The sequence below is a fragment of the Macaca mulatta genome, chromosome 10 (assembly GCF_049350105.2).
Source record: "Macaca mulatta isolate MMU2019108-1 chromosome 10, T2T-MMU8v2.0, whole genome shotgun sequence".
NCBI classification, from domain to species: domain Eukaryota; kingdom Metazoa; phylum Chordata; class Mammalia; order Primates; family Cercopithecidae; genus Macaca; species Macaca mulatta.
The window spans coordinates 70,018,224-70,034,387 of NC_133415.1; the positions used below are offsets into that span (position 1 = coordinate 70,018,224).

Genomic DNA, 16,164 nt, shown 5'->3' on the forward strand with positions numbered 1-16,164 from the left:
GGAGATCACATGGTTGTAGGTGTGCAATCTTATTTCTGGGTTTTCTATTCTGTTCCATTGGTCTATGTCTGTTCTTGTACCAGTCCCATGCCATTTTGGTTACTTTGGCCTTGTAGTATAGTTTGAAGTCAGGTAGCATGACGCTTCTAGCTTTGTTCTTTTTGCTTAGGTCTGTCTTGGCTATTTGGGCTCTTTTTTGGTTCCATATGAATTTTAAACTAGTTTCTTCTAATTCTGTGAAGAATGTTGATGGTAGTTTAATAGGAATAGTACTGAATCTATACATTGCTTTGGGCAGTATGGCCATTTTCATAATATTGATTCTTCCTATCTTTGAGCATGGAATGTTTCTCCATTTGTGTCCTCTCTGATTTCCTTGAGCAGTGGTTTGTAGGTCTCCTTGAAGAGGTCCTTTGCTTCCCTTGTTAGCCATATTCCTAGGTATTTTATTCGTTTTGTGGCAATTGTGAATGGGAGCTCATTTGTGACTTGCCTCTTGGCTTGCCTATTTTTGGTGTATAGGAATGCTAGAGATTTTTGCACATTTATTTTGCATCCTGAGACTTTGCTGAAGTTGCTTATCAGTTTGCAAAGCTATTGGGCTGACATGATGGGGTTTTCTACGTATAGGATCATGTAATCTACAAACAAAAATAGTTTGACTTTCTGTCTTCCTAGCTGAATACCCTTTACCTCGTTCTCTTGCCTGATTACCCTGGCCAGAACTCCCAATATTATCTTGAATAGGAGTGGTAAGAGAGGGCATCCTTGTCTTGTGTTGGTTTTCAAGGGGAATGCTTCCAGGTTTTGCCCATTCAGTATAATATTATCATAGATGGCTCTTTAAATGACCAATTTTTAAAAATATTTTATATTTGAGTATAAGATAATTTTATAATTTTCACCTAATTCATCTTCATTATTATTTTATTTTTCCCCATTGCTGTTCTGTATAAACATTAAAAGTAATTACTCAAAGACAATCTAAACTTATAGCTATAGCTGCTTTCCCTGATACTAACCAGTCACAGAAAATTAGCATAAGCCTGGCAGAGTCTCTGCAAACACTACTCCATCCAAAAAGTGTAACAATAACATTGCTTCTCCAGGTGGTATTCCAGCGGAGTCTTAACACGGTAGTAGCAAAGGAGATGAACGGAAGGTATAACAATTAAACCCAAGAACTGGAACTCTTGTCTCAACAAAGAAGTAATGCCATCTTTCTATCATATCTATCCATCCACCCATTTATATATCTACCTTTGTCTTTCCACCATATCCTGGGCCTACTGTTTAGTAATTCTATGTATTTTATATGGGAGCTATAAATACATGTACATGCATGCGCAAACACACACATATATGCCTCCTTTGTAGACTGTTAACCACTGGGACATTCTCATTTAATATACATGTTGAAAGGGAGGAAGAGACAGAAAAGAGGGGAGAAGGAAGGGGCAAATTTAAAATGATAGTCAAAAATTTTAAAAAAAGAACTCTTTGGTTACCTGTGGAGGATTTTAGGGAATGAACTCAATCTGAAAATCAGTAAATAAGGGAAATATGGTATTTATTCTGCTCTCCTATATGAACTGTACTGCATAATAAAAGACTTAATAACAAAGTTTCTCTTTATAGAAGTCCAACTAATAAATAAGGAATGATAAAATTCAAATAACACTATTTTGCAATCCCTAATAAAGTAATGGATCTAAGCAATAATCACGAATGGCTGCTAAAACCATTAGGTAAAAGATTGTCAGAGAACTTTACACCAGACAGTTTAGTGACAATATTTAGCTGACAATACATGAATCCAGGGATCAATCTTATCACTACTGAGAGAGACAATGATGCATTATGTGCCTTGTAATACGATGCAAAAAGATGCACAATAAAGTATTCTTTCAAAAAAATTTAAACCCAACTCTGAACAAACCTCTGGATTTAACTACCAACTCGTAAGAAATAAAGGGGATAGAGGAACATGTTCAATGATACCAGAGTGATACAGTAATCAAAATTCAAAATATAAAAAATTCTGCAGGACAGCCTAGTGTATTCAATAAATAAATTATAAGGGAAGAAGGAAAAAAGGACAGAGAGAGGTAACTATAGATTAAAAGTTACTTAAGGAACATATCAATCAAATGCAATATATGGACCGTGATTAGATCTAGATTCAAGCAAATCAATTGTAAAAAAAAAAAAAAAATCCTTTATGAGACAATGGGAAAAACATGAATACTAAATGGATATTCAATTATATCAAAAATTAAATTTTAAGTTAAATTTTAAATTTGAGAGGTAATAATAGTATTTTAGTAAAGAAACAAAAATATGCTCCCATCTTTTAGAGATACATACATATGCATACATACAGATAATCATTTACAGATAAAATTGATATGACATATGTGATTTCATTCAAAATAGCCTGGGGGGAAGGTATAGGGAGCACTGGTATAGATGAAATAAAACTGGCCATATAATAACTGTGGAAACTGGGTAATGGATGCATTGCTACAGCCAGGCATTGCTTAACAATGGGAATACGTTCTGAGAAAGGCATTAGGTGATTTCATTGCTGTGCAAACATCATAAGGTGTACTTACAAAAATCTAGATGGTATACAGTCTACTACACACCTAGATTATATGGTACAGCCAATTGCTCCTAGGCTAAAACCCATACAGCATGTTACTGTCCAGAATACTGTAGGCAACTATAACACAATGGTAAGTCATTGTGTATTTAAACCTATGTAAACACAGAAAAGGCATAGTAAAAATACAGTATTATAATCTTATGGGACCACCATCATATATGCAGTCTGTCAATGACCAAAACATCATTTTGTGGCACATGACTGTATTCTAGTTTTACATATATTTATAAGTGCTCATTAAAAGTTTGGAAAAAGCGGCAGGTGCAGTGGCTCACGGCTGTAATCCCAGCACTTTAGGAGGCCAACATGGGCAGATCACTAGAGATGAGGAGTTCAAGACCAGCCTGGCCAACAGAGTAAAAGCCCATCTTCACAAAAACTACAAAAATTAGTCAGGCGTGGTGGTGCGCACCTATAATCCCAGCTACTCAGGAGCTCAGCAGGAGAATCGCTTGAAGCCAGGAAGTGGAGGCTGCAGTGAGCCCACATCGCACCACTGCACTCCAGCCCAGAGGACAAGTGAGACTCAGTTTCAAAAAAAAAGTTTGGAGAAAGAATTGTCCCTGGTAGGCTATTAACTCCTGAGGCAATATTTAACTTACTGATTGAGCCCCACCAACCCAGAAGGCACCATTGCAGGTGCTAGAGACATAGTACAATAGGAGAGGCAAGACTTTTAAAATCCCTGCAATAAAGCAACTGACATAATTGGTAATACAGAGGAAGAAGTAATCAGAAATATGTAAGTCTAGAGATTAGCTAACAACAGTTTAACAAATACAAACATAAACAGCAAGCAAATTATGTATTTAATGGGTTTTTCTGGGTGGGGTTTTTGTTTCTGGGTTTTTTTTATTTTTTTATTTTTTGGTAATCATCTCCCATTCTTTCCTCTTCTAATTCATGGCTTTCCAATATTACCAAAGGGGCAAGTCAAAGTAAAAATACTATCTACTGGCTTCCACCTTTCCATACAAACACTGATTTTGTGTTCCTTGGCAATATTTTGTTACCTTTTAAGAAGGCTTAAAACCCACATTGTTACAAATACATTTGGCCCCTCCCCTCTTTTTTATTTAACTTTCTACTATGCTATAATAACAAGCAGCATTTGGTTAAAGTAAAATAAATCTGAACAAAGCAAGAAAAAAATTAAAAGCAATAGCTCAAGAACTATTCAAGTACTCAGGAATATTCAGGCAAAAATGGCCCTCTATAAAAACGTAAGTAACGATAAGCTACTAAATTAAAAACTGATATACTGTCCTAGCCCAATAAATATTGTTCATTTCCTACAATTAGAAACTAAGTGACAAGGATTTATAGACTTCTTTTAAAACTTAGTTTAAAATCCCGTATTTAATATAAATATCAATACCTATACACATATGTGTATAAGCAATGACTTAAACTTTTCAAGTATAACCATATGTATAGTTGTCTTTTATTATTTTTTGTAAATTTATATTTTTAAAGGATCTTTTAAACTGTTAAAACACTAAAACTCTCTTGACTAATATTTTCTAATACCTGCGTACTGAATAGGTAACACAAGAAAAAGTCATATTAAAAATGTGTATTGTAGGCCGGGCGCGGTGGCTCAAGCCTGTAATCCCAGCACTTTGGGAGGCCGAGACGGGCGGATCACGAGGTCAGGAGTTCGAGACCATCCTGGCTAACACGGTGAAACCCCGTCTCTACTAAAAAATACAAAAAACTAGCCGGGCGAGGTGGCGGGCGCCTGTAGTCCCGGCTACTCGGGAGGCTGAGGCAGGAGAATGGCGTAAAAACCCGGGAGGCAGAGCTTGCAGTGAGCTGAGATCCGGCCACTGCACTCCAGCCTGGGCGACACAGCAAGACTCCGTCTCAAAAAAAAAAAAAAAAAAATGTGTATTGTATAGAAATATTTACAAATATTACTTGTAAAATGAGCCATTCCACTTCATGAAAAAGGAAGAGGCCAGTCACCAGTTTCTAGGTCACAACAGAGAGGAGCAAGTAACATTTCAGGAAAAATAGAAATATAATTTTGATCACATCACCTTGTTCCCCATGGAGGACTTTCAAGTTTAAAACAGCGTAAGGGGGAAAATAAGAAACACACAGAGCAGTTGTAAACCACTTATAAAGCTCATATTGGGAGGCAGGATTACACATACAGTGTCTTGTTAGAGGATAACTATGTTAGGGGTCATTTTATCCAATGTATTATTTTCTGATTTGGGGAACATTTAGTACAGGCTGAGTAGTCCTAATACAAAAATTCAAAATCCAAAATGCTCCAAAATCTGAAACTTTTTGAGCACCAACATAATGCTCAAAGGAAATGCTCACTGGAACATTTTGGATTTTGGATTAGGAATGCTGAACCAGCAAGTATAATCCAAACAATCCCAAACCCCAAACACTTCTGGTACCATGCATTTTGCATAAGGGATACTCAAACTGTAGCCATTTAAAAAAAAAAAAAGCTGCTGCTGCTGCTGAAATACTCAATACCAGTTGCTTATGAACAAAAAAAAGAAATTACTGAGACCCAAACATGAAGAGGCACATAGCCTTAGGTAAGATAAGGGACCAGAATTCTGTTCCCCTGATTTCTAGCCCTGTATTCTTTTCATTATACAGCGCTTTCTTTTCTCTTTCACTGATGTCTTAATCAGACCATTCTTTTTTTTTTTTTAAAACCTTTGTACAAGATTTTATTAAAGGTCTTTACAGAGCAACAACCAGACTCTAGAATACAGCTGCCAAGGAGACCCTGTTACACTGTGGGGACTGGCTGGGGCAATGCAGGTGGCTCTGGTTTCCCACCCTTCTGAGATGGGGGTGGTGGGCAGCATTTCATCTTTGGGTTCCATGATGCTCACGTGGTCAGGCAGGGGCTTCTTAAGGCAAATCTTACCAGTTTGGAATCAGACCATTCTTAAAACAACTTGCATTTACTGAAGACACTGGGCAGACAGTCAGATGTGCATATCCCAATCAGCTTGTCCAACGACCCCATGAGAACCTGGGGTAGAGCTGCTACCCTGCTTGCCCAAGGTCACACGTTTCCAGGCTATGTAAGGTCTAAAAGAACCCACAGCTTTTCACTCCCAATCCCACATGCTTTGCCTTTCTAGAAAAACAAAGTTGTGTCTAAAACCCAAATCCTCAGGTCAATGTGTTCTCTTCACAGACACCAAGGCCTAATCTTTCCCTTAAGATTTTATCCATACGAATTCCACGCTAGTCTTTATTTTCTGGACCCATAGTACCCTGTGTAGTTCCATCGATCTAAGACCACAACCTGTGAAATTAGCATGTTTCAAGTTCATTTCTTTCATAAAGTCTTTCTCAACTGTTAAGTACCTTAAGAAGCACCGTTTGTCTGAACTTTACATCCAGATCATTAATACCAATGAGTGTTAATCCAAGGATAAGCATATTAAACATCCATTAAATCTATTATGTTGTTTTTAGAAACTTTTTCATGTACCTTTTTAATCCTTAAAACTTCCTTTATATTCTAACATAATCTAGATTCTCACCAAATCATAAAGACTTTGAGAGTAAATTCTGTCATACAAATACTTTATATATAGACATAATAACACACCATACAAAATATATTCTCTAAAATAATAAGAAATGTTCTTTGGTTTTTCTATTTTTCCTAATATACTCTCTTTCAACTGTATCCCCAATCCTTAAAATAACATTAGAAAATCCATTGTAAATGAATTTAAAGCAAACTCAAAGGGCCACACCACCAAAGCAGCAAATCTCTAATAGCATTTGCTCCAAGAACTGTTATAGAATAGAAAAACAAAGGACCTGTAAAAGAAGTACCATATTATAAATGTGGTATATTTCAGAACACAAATTATGTTAATATACTTTCCTAAGCTTAAAAAACACCATAGGTTACTAAAAACAAAATCATAGCCAAACAATAATTTCAAATACCAAAATACTAATCGCTTTATTGAATGCCAGTTATTCATTTCTCTCAACAATTGTCCTGCAGGAGTCATAAACAAATGGGAACAATATCTACCTAAAAAATGTTCCAAGAAACTTACCATCATTTTGGCCCTTGCCCTTCATCTCCTCCTTCCATGATAGAATGCTGTTCAGGGGAACATAGTCTCTTAGGTATTCTTTGCGTCTCTCTTCTAAGGTCATCTTCAGTAAACGTTCTTGCAAAATAAAAGCAGAATCTCCATTTGTATTTAATGTTTAAACAAGGGAATTATGTTTATACTTTAAGTATTAACCAAGTTAAGCTAACAAAAGAGTTGATACAGTCCTGAAGAACAACACAATGCAAATCCAGTGACTCCGTATTTAAATGTTAAAAATGTTAAATTTCGTATTACCAGGGGAGAAAAAAAATCACAACCTGATGAAGACTCTCTTGTGATAGTCCAAGAAATAAGTAAACTCATTTACACTTTCAATCAACATCTATAGTTTACTATGGGCCAGGAGATATGCTGGATAAGCGATATGGTTTGGATATATGGCCCCTGCAATCTTACGTTGAAATGTAGTCCAAGAAATAAGTAAACTCATTTACACTTTCAATCAACATCTATAGTTTACTACGGGCCAGGAGATATGCTGGATAAGCGATATGGTTTGGATATATGGCCCCTGAAATCTTACGTTGAAATGTAGTCCAAGAAATAAGTAAACTCATTTACACTTTCAATCAACATCTATAGTTTACTACGGGCCAGGTGATATGCTGGATACGCGATATGGTTTGGATATATATCCCCTGAAATCTTACGTTGAAATGTAATCCCCAATGTGGGACATGGTGCCTAGTGGGAGGTGACTGGGTCATGGGAGCAGATCCCTCATGGCCTGGTGCTAGCCTCAAATAGTGAGTTTTCGTAAGATCTGGTTGTTTAAAAGTGTGTGGTACCTCCCACCAACCCTCTCTTGCTACTGTTCTTGCCATGTGAAGTGCCTGCTCCCACTTCATTTTGCCCCTGTAAAAGTAAAAGCTCCCTGAGGCCTCCCCAGAAGACCTAACAGATGCCAATGCTATCCTTGTATTGCCTGCAGAACCATGAGCCTATTAAATGTCTTTTTTTAATAAATTACTCAGTCTTAGGCATTTCTTTACATCAACTGCAAAAACAGTCTACCACAGTAAGATACAAAATAGTACCTATATAAATAAAATACTAAGACAGGTATGTACAAATAGTAAGAGCACAAAAAAGGCAACCACCACGATATTTCCTCAATTGCACTCTCTATTTACTTACAGCTTTGTGTAGATGACATAAGAATGGCTTTAAATATATATCTCTATCTTGATGATAAAATGAAAATATTTTACAAATTGCATCTTACAGTTAATTACAGGGGATGTCGTTTATAAAGAACTCACTATGGCCAGGTACTTCACACATAAATCTCATTAAAATAATCTTCCTAATAACTCATAAAATTGATAGTATTATTATACCAATTTTGCAGATAAGGAAATGAAGCACAGCAAAGTAGTTTGCCCAAAGCAAGAGAGCTTTCAGGAAGTAAGCCAAAATTAAAATTCAGACAGACATCTCCATTAGTCAAAGACTACACCCTATGTTATTTATTCCACCGTACTACACTACATTCTCAGGAAAACTCCCCAAAAAAGGTAATATGTATGCTGGTTCATGAAAGACAGGAAAAATTTTGCATGAAGAGGTAAAAAAAACATTTCAGACTAACAAAACAATGTAAACAAAGGAGGTATGAATACTATAACCAAATGAAGCTGCAAGATATGGTATGAGAAGAGGAATGGCCACAGAAGTGAAAAGTAGCCAGAAACAAAAATAAAACTGTACAGGGACTTGTATGCCATAGTGAGCAGTTTTAACCTTTATCCTATAGACTACTGACATTGAAAGTTGATTATGCATTTCCCAGACAGTATATAAAACAACCCACTAGGACACAGGAAAACATGTAAAAAATTCTATTTACATTCGTTTTTAACCTAAACAAAGAAGAAATATTTACCAATATTCAATGTATAAACTGACACTGGCTTCCTCACTCTGTATGTCAGCTTTCATGTCTCCCATACCATAACAATGGTCTCCACAATGTAGAAAGAGAGACAGTTATTTCTCATACTCTCCAATTCTCTTTGTGTATCACAAGGTACTGCAGTTTAGGCAAATGGATTCAAGGATAGTTAGTATCTAGTTTAAACGTAATCTAACCTTCACAAAATAACCACTTTAAAAGATTATTGCACAGAAATAAACTGCAGAAGTATTAACGTAAGCACAAGTGAACAGAAAATGGGGAACCAATATTTTTCCCACTCCTATAACTAGAACTTCAGCCACATTAGGAGACAAAAATATATATATATATATTAATCAGAGGTGAAGTATTCACATAAATTGAGTTTAAGGTAACTATAGGACACTGAAGAAGTTGAAATCAAGAATCTGGAAATTTAAAGAGTGGTCTAGCCTAGAGATTTTAGAAATTATAACCTAAAATTCTAGTCCTAAAGGAAAAAGAAGAGGGAACGGAAGGAAGCATCAAACCTCAAAACACAGTATTTAGGAAGTGGGCACAAATAGGAAAACAATGAAATAAATCTTAGTTGTCACCAGTGGTACAAGTTCCTAGTAAAGCGGAAACATTCAGAAAACAGAGTTGGGTTTTTTTTTGGTTTTTTGTTTTTTTTTTTTTTTTGAGACGGAGTCCAGCTTTGTCACCAGGTGGAGTGCAGCGGCGCGATACTGGCTCACTGCAACCTCTGCCTCCCGGGTTCAAGCGATTCTCCTGCCTCAGTCTCCCGAGTAACTGGGACTACAGGCATGCTAAGGGAAATACCATCAACTGATACAGGAAGGTCAGAAAAACTGAAAATTACTTAGCCACTAAACTGCTATTATCAATGTGGTTACCAACAGCATGGAATAGAGGGAAAGTGGTTAACAGAGCTGTCTGAGTTATAATCTAAATTGTGCAAATCTGTAGGTTACTTAACCTCTTTATGTTTCAGTTTCCCTTTGAGGTCAGTAGGTAGGTATTATTTCCAACTTATAGATAACGGAAGTATAAACAACGTCAAATATTACCTAAGATCCCAGAGCTAGTTAAGCAGTATAAGTAGGATTCAAACCCAGGCAACTAGGTATTCAAAGCTCTTAATCTCACAATATTCCGCCTCATACAGTTTCCTACCTCATAGGGTTGTTGTGAGAATTAAATGAGATAATCCATATAAGCTACTAAGAATAGTACTGCGCATACAAACGGGGCTTAAATATTAACTATTCTTATATGAATACTATCATGATTGTTACTACTGAATGACTTCAGGAACATTACTTTCATTAGAATATAACAGAAATCCAGAAGACAATGAAGGACTGAACAAAAGAAGGAAAGTGAGAACAGCAACTCCAAGTTCATTTGAAGCCCTATGAAAGAAAAGTGACTCTAAAGTGGAAGAGATCCGAGCACTGTTACAGGCAAGGGAGAGGAACCTGAAGACACCAAGAAATTAGACATACCCAAGAAACACTACCTGATGGTGCAAGACCTCAAAGAATACAAGATATGGGATAAAGGGAAAAGCAGAAAGGTTAAACTTACACACAAGGAAAAAAAGTCCTTTCTCTAAGACAGAACAAAGCCAAAAGGACATGTAAAGGAACAGACCAATGAGACTATGGAAGAGGATGTTAGGGCTGTTCATATTACATGGCATTTATTTTCTCTGTAATTTTTTTTTTTTTTTTTTTTTTTTTTTTTTTTTTTTTTTGAGACTGAGTCTTGCTCTGTCGCTCAGGCTGTAGTGCAGTGGCATGGTCTCAGCTCACTGCAACCTTCCCCTCTCAGGTTCAAGCAATTCCCCTGCCTCAGACTCCTGAGTAGCTGGGATTACAGGCGTGTGCCACCACGCCCATTTAATTTTTTGTATTTTTAGTAAAGATGGGGTTTCACCGTGTTCGCCAGGATGGTCTCAATCTCCTGACCTCGTGATCCGCCCGCATTGGCCTCCCAAAGTGCTGGGATTATAGGCGTGAGCCACTGCGCCCAGCCCTTCTCTGTGAATTAAAAAGGCAATGTCATCTCTTTAGTATGGGGGATAGGGTCTTGAGAGAACAGAAAACGTGAAGGGAATGGTAAATTTAGAATTACCACATAAAGGCAGAAAAGGGAGATGATCAGCAGTATGCCAAAGAAGTGCTAAAAAGGCTCAGATCACAAATAAAACATTATTACAATATTACTGGGCAGGTTAAAAGACATTATGAAGCAACTTACAGTTTTCGTGAATGTCAAAAGGTACATACAGAAATGCAACCTGGCCTCTATTGCTCCAGTTATTTAAAAGTTGAAGTGTGAACACTTAAAAACGAGATCAATTTAAAACAAAACAATGAAATAAGTTGCAATACTCGAAAATGCACATTAGTGGTTCTGAATTAGGACTCAAAATACTAGATCAAAAATGTTTATTTAAACATATGTGGTCTTCAGAACTCCTTAATTACTTGTTTGAATAACGAAACATACTGAAGGCCACAAATATATATGCATTTTCTTTGTCATTTCATAAAACTTTTCTTTAAAGAATGCTTCACCTTTACAATGAGTCCTTTCTCTGTGAACCAAGCATTTAAGTAGGCGACCTATTTATTAAATGGTATACTGAATTAAAAATGTTTATAGAATGCCTTGACATTTCAATGAGTTAGGTAAGCCTTCCTTTAGCTTTAAAGGACAGCTGCAAAAATACTATACCATCAGCTTCCCAGTGGGCTGAAACGAAAAAGGTCATGCATCCCATCAGCTTCTGTAATACTAACTATGCTACTAGAAATCCTCAGCTCTTCCTTGGGGGTATAATATATATTTTAAATAATCCAAACATAGACATCCTGAAAAAAAACACTGAGAGATGCATTAAAGTCTTCGTATCACAGTAACGTTTTCCTTTAACATTAAACTTCATGGAAAAATAACTTAGTTTTGGATAATTACTTTGTTAATTGCCTTATTTAACGGTGCCCTTGCTTCCTTAGGAAAAAAAATTGGTTGTATCTTCTCCATTATTAGAAGAGAAAAAAAGAAATCAAGACATTAAAAAAGATTCTAAAATGCCTGCTGGTCACAGTCCAACGGTGTAGATGTTAAATGAAGGAAACATTATAACGTTATTACTTGAGGAACATTGTTTTTCTATTATGACAGAAAAATAGTTCTTAAGTACTCACTATAATTTCATCAATGATTCATGTTACTGAAAACAATGTCTGTGTCTTCCACTGTTTTGCCCTCATTATCATCAATAATACAAAGCTAACATTTCAGCATCATCAATAACTATGGGCATAAATGAGTTTTCAGTGCTCACAAGGTAAATCCTTGTTGAAAGCCTGTTGAAACTACAGTAACTACTACTGAAAAAACAAAGCAAAATTATTTTACACTACTTTATCTATCAGGCTGTTATTCTCGACAGCATTAGATTTATAACACAAGTGTTAGCTCTCTATATACCCATAATTATTAAAACATAATTAAATGATTAAACTTTCAACACTTTTGAAGATCATTTTAATTGTGTTGTTCAGTTATATTATGTTTAATCTTCCTGCAGCAAATTTGAAAACAAATTCCCTCCTCATGCCTTTGCTCGTGCATTGTGGAAGCAGATCCTATATAGAGGATTCTTTTTCCATACTAATTCCTTTTCTTACCTCCACTGTTTGGCCTTCATGTTCATAAAGGCCAGGACTTGCAATAAAAATCTACAGGTTTCAACGAACTACTAACAAAGAAATCAACTTTCTACCCAGTCACCCCTATACCCTTTTGTAAACATGAGGTATCCAGGTGAAATGTGCACTACCCTCAATAGACCTCACCCTTGCTATACAGGTTTTAGTGTATTTTAGCAATTGGAGTGCAAGAAGTTTTTGCTACATTTCTGTAAATAGCTAAAGAATGAAAAGGAAAGAGGTGTGAAAAGGAGGGTGAAAAAACGCCAGAGACACTCAACTTAGAATTATCTAACTGTGATGGGGTAAGGGGGAGATCTTGGTGGGAGAGGCTGGATCGTACACTTGTGTTTCTTCAAGAATCAGTGCCACTGTCAATCTAGCTGATTTGGATAAACCTTATATGCACAAAATTCAGAGATGGGTTCATTCAGAGTGACATTAGTCACAAAATCTTACTCTGAGCAACTTCAGGCCATGAATAGTGATGGAATACAGAGAAACACTGTTAAGAGAAAAGCCCATTCAGACTTCTCTTAAGGCACTTATCCTCACGGACAACACGCTCGTTTTAGGGCTCCCCTAGAGTTCCAGGTTTCAAAAGTCACGCTGCGGCAGCGAAGCAAGGAAACCTAGACAAGGGGTAAACACCCGATGGTTGGAACACTTGAACATTTGGGGGTTGGGGGACAAGAACGAGAAGGAAAGAAATGAGGGTGCAGGAAGCGCGGAGGCACAGCGGCAGCTGCAGCCTGAGCACCCGCCGGCGGGCACGTGTCCGCGGGACACCCAGGCCGGCAGTGCCTAAGTCCCAGCTGCGGTGCAGAGGAACTTGTGCCGCGCCCAGGGCTACCGCCTGGTGGTCCCCGTCGCGAGCGAGGCGAAGGCAGCACCGCCTCGGGAGAGGGTGACCGGGTGCCGAGGGCGACAGAGAGGGGCGTGCGCCCACACGTGCGCGAGCTGCAGGTGCCCAGGGGTGGCGCGTGCACGCCGAAGTGCGCGCGCGTGTGCGCGTGTGTACACACGGACACGGGAGGGAGGCGGCACCGGCCGGGAGGGCGCGAGGCGGGAGCTCGGGCGGAGGGCGCCGCGGCATACACAGCCTGACCCCCGCCCCCACCCCAACCCCCACCGCCCGCACCCCCAGGACTCGACGGGCCGGTTACCTTTCTCCTCTCTCCACACCTTTTTCTTCTTGTTGCTGGGGTACATGTTGCCGTGGGGGTGGCTGGCTTTAAGCTGCAAGTTCCCCAGGCTCACGGGCAAACAGGGTGTGTGTGGAGTGGGAGGGGTGGTAGGGGGCACTCAGCAGGGAAAAAGTGAAAGAGGCTCCGCGTCCTGCGCTGCTCGCCGCTCGCTGCTCTCCAGTCGCCGCCCTCCTCCCTCAGCCCGCGCTCGGCTCCGGCTCCCACCCGCCTCAGCCCCGCGGACGCCGCCACAGCAGCACCTCAGAGCCTGTCAACTAGGTCACGCCTCGCGCTAACCTAACACCCGCGCAGGCACCGCCTACCAGCCGCTAGGCAGCGCCGCCTCCCATTGGCTGCACTGCCCGCCGCTCTCCGCGTTCTAGCCACGGCGCGCCCCAACTTGGGCCCCAAGGCGCACGCGCAGGCGCAGGCTCGGGCTCGACGCCGAGGACGTTAGGGAGCTGGAGGAGGCGGAGCCAAGGAGCGAGGGGGCGGAGCCAGGGAGCGAGGGGTCTGCAGCTGGCCTCGAAACGGGGGCGGGGCTTGGAGCCGATGCCTAGGAGGAGCGGGAGTTGGACCGCGCTTACCGCTGGCCTTTTGGAAGACTTGGGGGCGTGGCCTGTAGGGCCAGGTGCGCCAAGTGACGGGCGAGCTGGCGGGCGAAAGCCGCCTCAGGGACTTGGAGGATGTACAAGTGGGAGGAGACCGAGGGTCAACATGAATTGTCCGTACTCACTCCAACTGCCGTATTGGGGAGAATTTTTACCAATTAATCTGATGCTTTCCTCTGGGTGGGCAACTGAAAAAGACCAAAAGAAATGAAAGTATTGGGAAATGGTTCCACATCGTATGCAGTTGGTTCCTCAAACTTGTAATGGAAATTACAAATTTCATTGGAATTTGGTGGTTTAGAAAGAACAAATGTAGACTGGGATACTCAAGACAGTTTTAAGAACCAAGAAGTTGCGGACAACCAAAGTGTCATATTGGAAACACGTCTTACATCAAAACAAATCCAGATGCCTGTTAACCAGAGCCAAGTGGTCTTACTTGATTCTACCAATTGCTTAACGTTAAGACACAGATCCAAAAAGCTGGCTTAATTCTGAATAATACTAACCTGGCGAGTTCTGAAAATCCGGTTTCACATGAGTAGAGTGACCTATAATTTAGAAATTTGGTACCCTCCCCCCAAATTTATTGTTTCTATATATCAGATCATCTTCAAGGCTAACTGAGTGGATGTGGTAAATCCACATTTATTTGGCAATTTGGGTACTATGTTATATATATATTTGGCAAATAATTATTTGGAACACATTTTTAAAAAATAATAGAAGAGAAAAGGAAGAAAAGGGGGAGGCCTCGATAAGAATTGTAAAGAATGGAATATTTTTAGTAGTAGGACACTCTCATAAGGATGATTCACAAAATGGTAAGGTAATTTTTGTTTTGTCTTTTTTTTTTTTTTTTTTTTGAGACAGAGTTTCACTCTTGTCACCCAGGCTGGAGGGCAATGGCTCCATCTCACCTCACTGCAACCTCTTTCTGCCAGGTTCAAGCAGTTCTCCTACCTCAGCCTCCGGAGTAGCTGAGATTACAGGCATGCGCCACCACACCTGGCTAATTTTGTAGTTTTTAGTAAACACGGGGTTTCACCATCTTGGCCAGGCGGGTCTCAAACTCCTGACCTCAAGTGATCCTAAAGTGCTGGGATTACAGGTGTGAGTCACCGTGCCCAGCCTGTTTTTCTTTTAATGCTGTGAAATATGTAAAAAATAGATTTGGGAGAAATAAAGGCTTCAAGAAGGAAGTGGCATTTGAGCTAGTAATAAAAATATATACTTATTTTTTAGCACTAGAAATAGAAAGAGGTCTTTGATTAGAGACATTACCAAGGAAGAATAAGTAAAACCTGATAATGAAATAGATTTTGAAAGAAATGTGAGGAAGAAAAGAAAAGCATTTCATAGGAGGGTAAGGTGGCAAATAGCAATGTTGGTATTAAGCAATACGGGAGCAGTTGCAGATTTCGTGGGAAAGATACTGACTTCTTATTTAGAAATCCGAAAGGTAAGAAAAGTACATCACACTAGACACCTTCCCTTCAACAGAGAAGCTGTTGGCACTCCAGCCTCTAGCCAATCCTTCCACATGTGCTTTCTTAAGAACATTACACTATTGATTATCTCTTCTCTCATGTCAGCTCAAAGAATTGGAACTTTTATTGTATGAAAGCACATTAAAAATATGTAGAGGGCATTTGTTCCAGCATTTAGTATTAATCACTCTGACAAAATGCCATGATCATTCAAAACTGTTAAATATTTAACATCTCTAAAGTACCTGAAATGTGCCATGTACCAAACTGAACTCATGCTCCTTCTCCCAGTTTTCCCCATCTCTTTGAATGGCTCCATTACTAGTTTAGTTGAAAAATCTGGAAACCTAAGCACCATCCCTTGTACCTCTTATAACTTCATTCTCATATCGAATCAGTTGCTATACCTACGCAATTTTATTGAGCAGTCTGTATAAGTCTGGAATCACTACTTTC

The 16,164-nt window shown here is 39.1% G+C and overlaps 1 protein-coding gene across 4 annotated transcripts in view; it reads right to left on the reverse strand.

Moving 5' to 3' along the window:
- MACROD2 (mono-ADP ribosylhydrolase 2) overlaps positions 1-13,880 on the reverse strand; it is a 2,066,868-nt gene extending 2,052,988 nt beyond the window's left edge. For all 4 annotated transcript variants that reach the window (XM_028828674.2, XM_015149520.3, XM_028828673.2 and 1 more), the window contains exons 1-2: positions 13,587-13,880; positions 6,736-6,852 (exon numbers count right to left, since the gene is read on the reverse strand). In XM_028828674.2, coding sequence (XP_028684507.2) covers positions 6,736-6,852; positions 13,587-13,632 — 163 coding nt within the window. In that variant the 5' untranslated portion in view covers positions 13,633-13,880. The remainder of the gene's footprint in view (positions 1-6,735; positions 6,853-13,586) is intronic.
- Between the last annotated feature and the right edge of the window lie 2,284 nt (positions 13,881-16,164).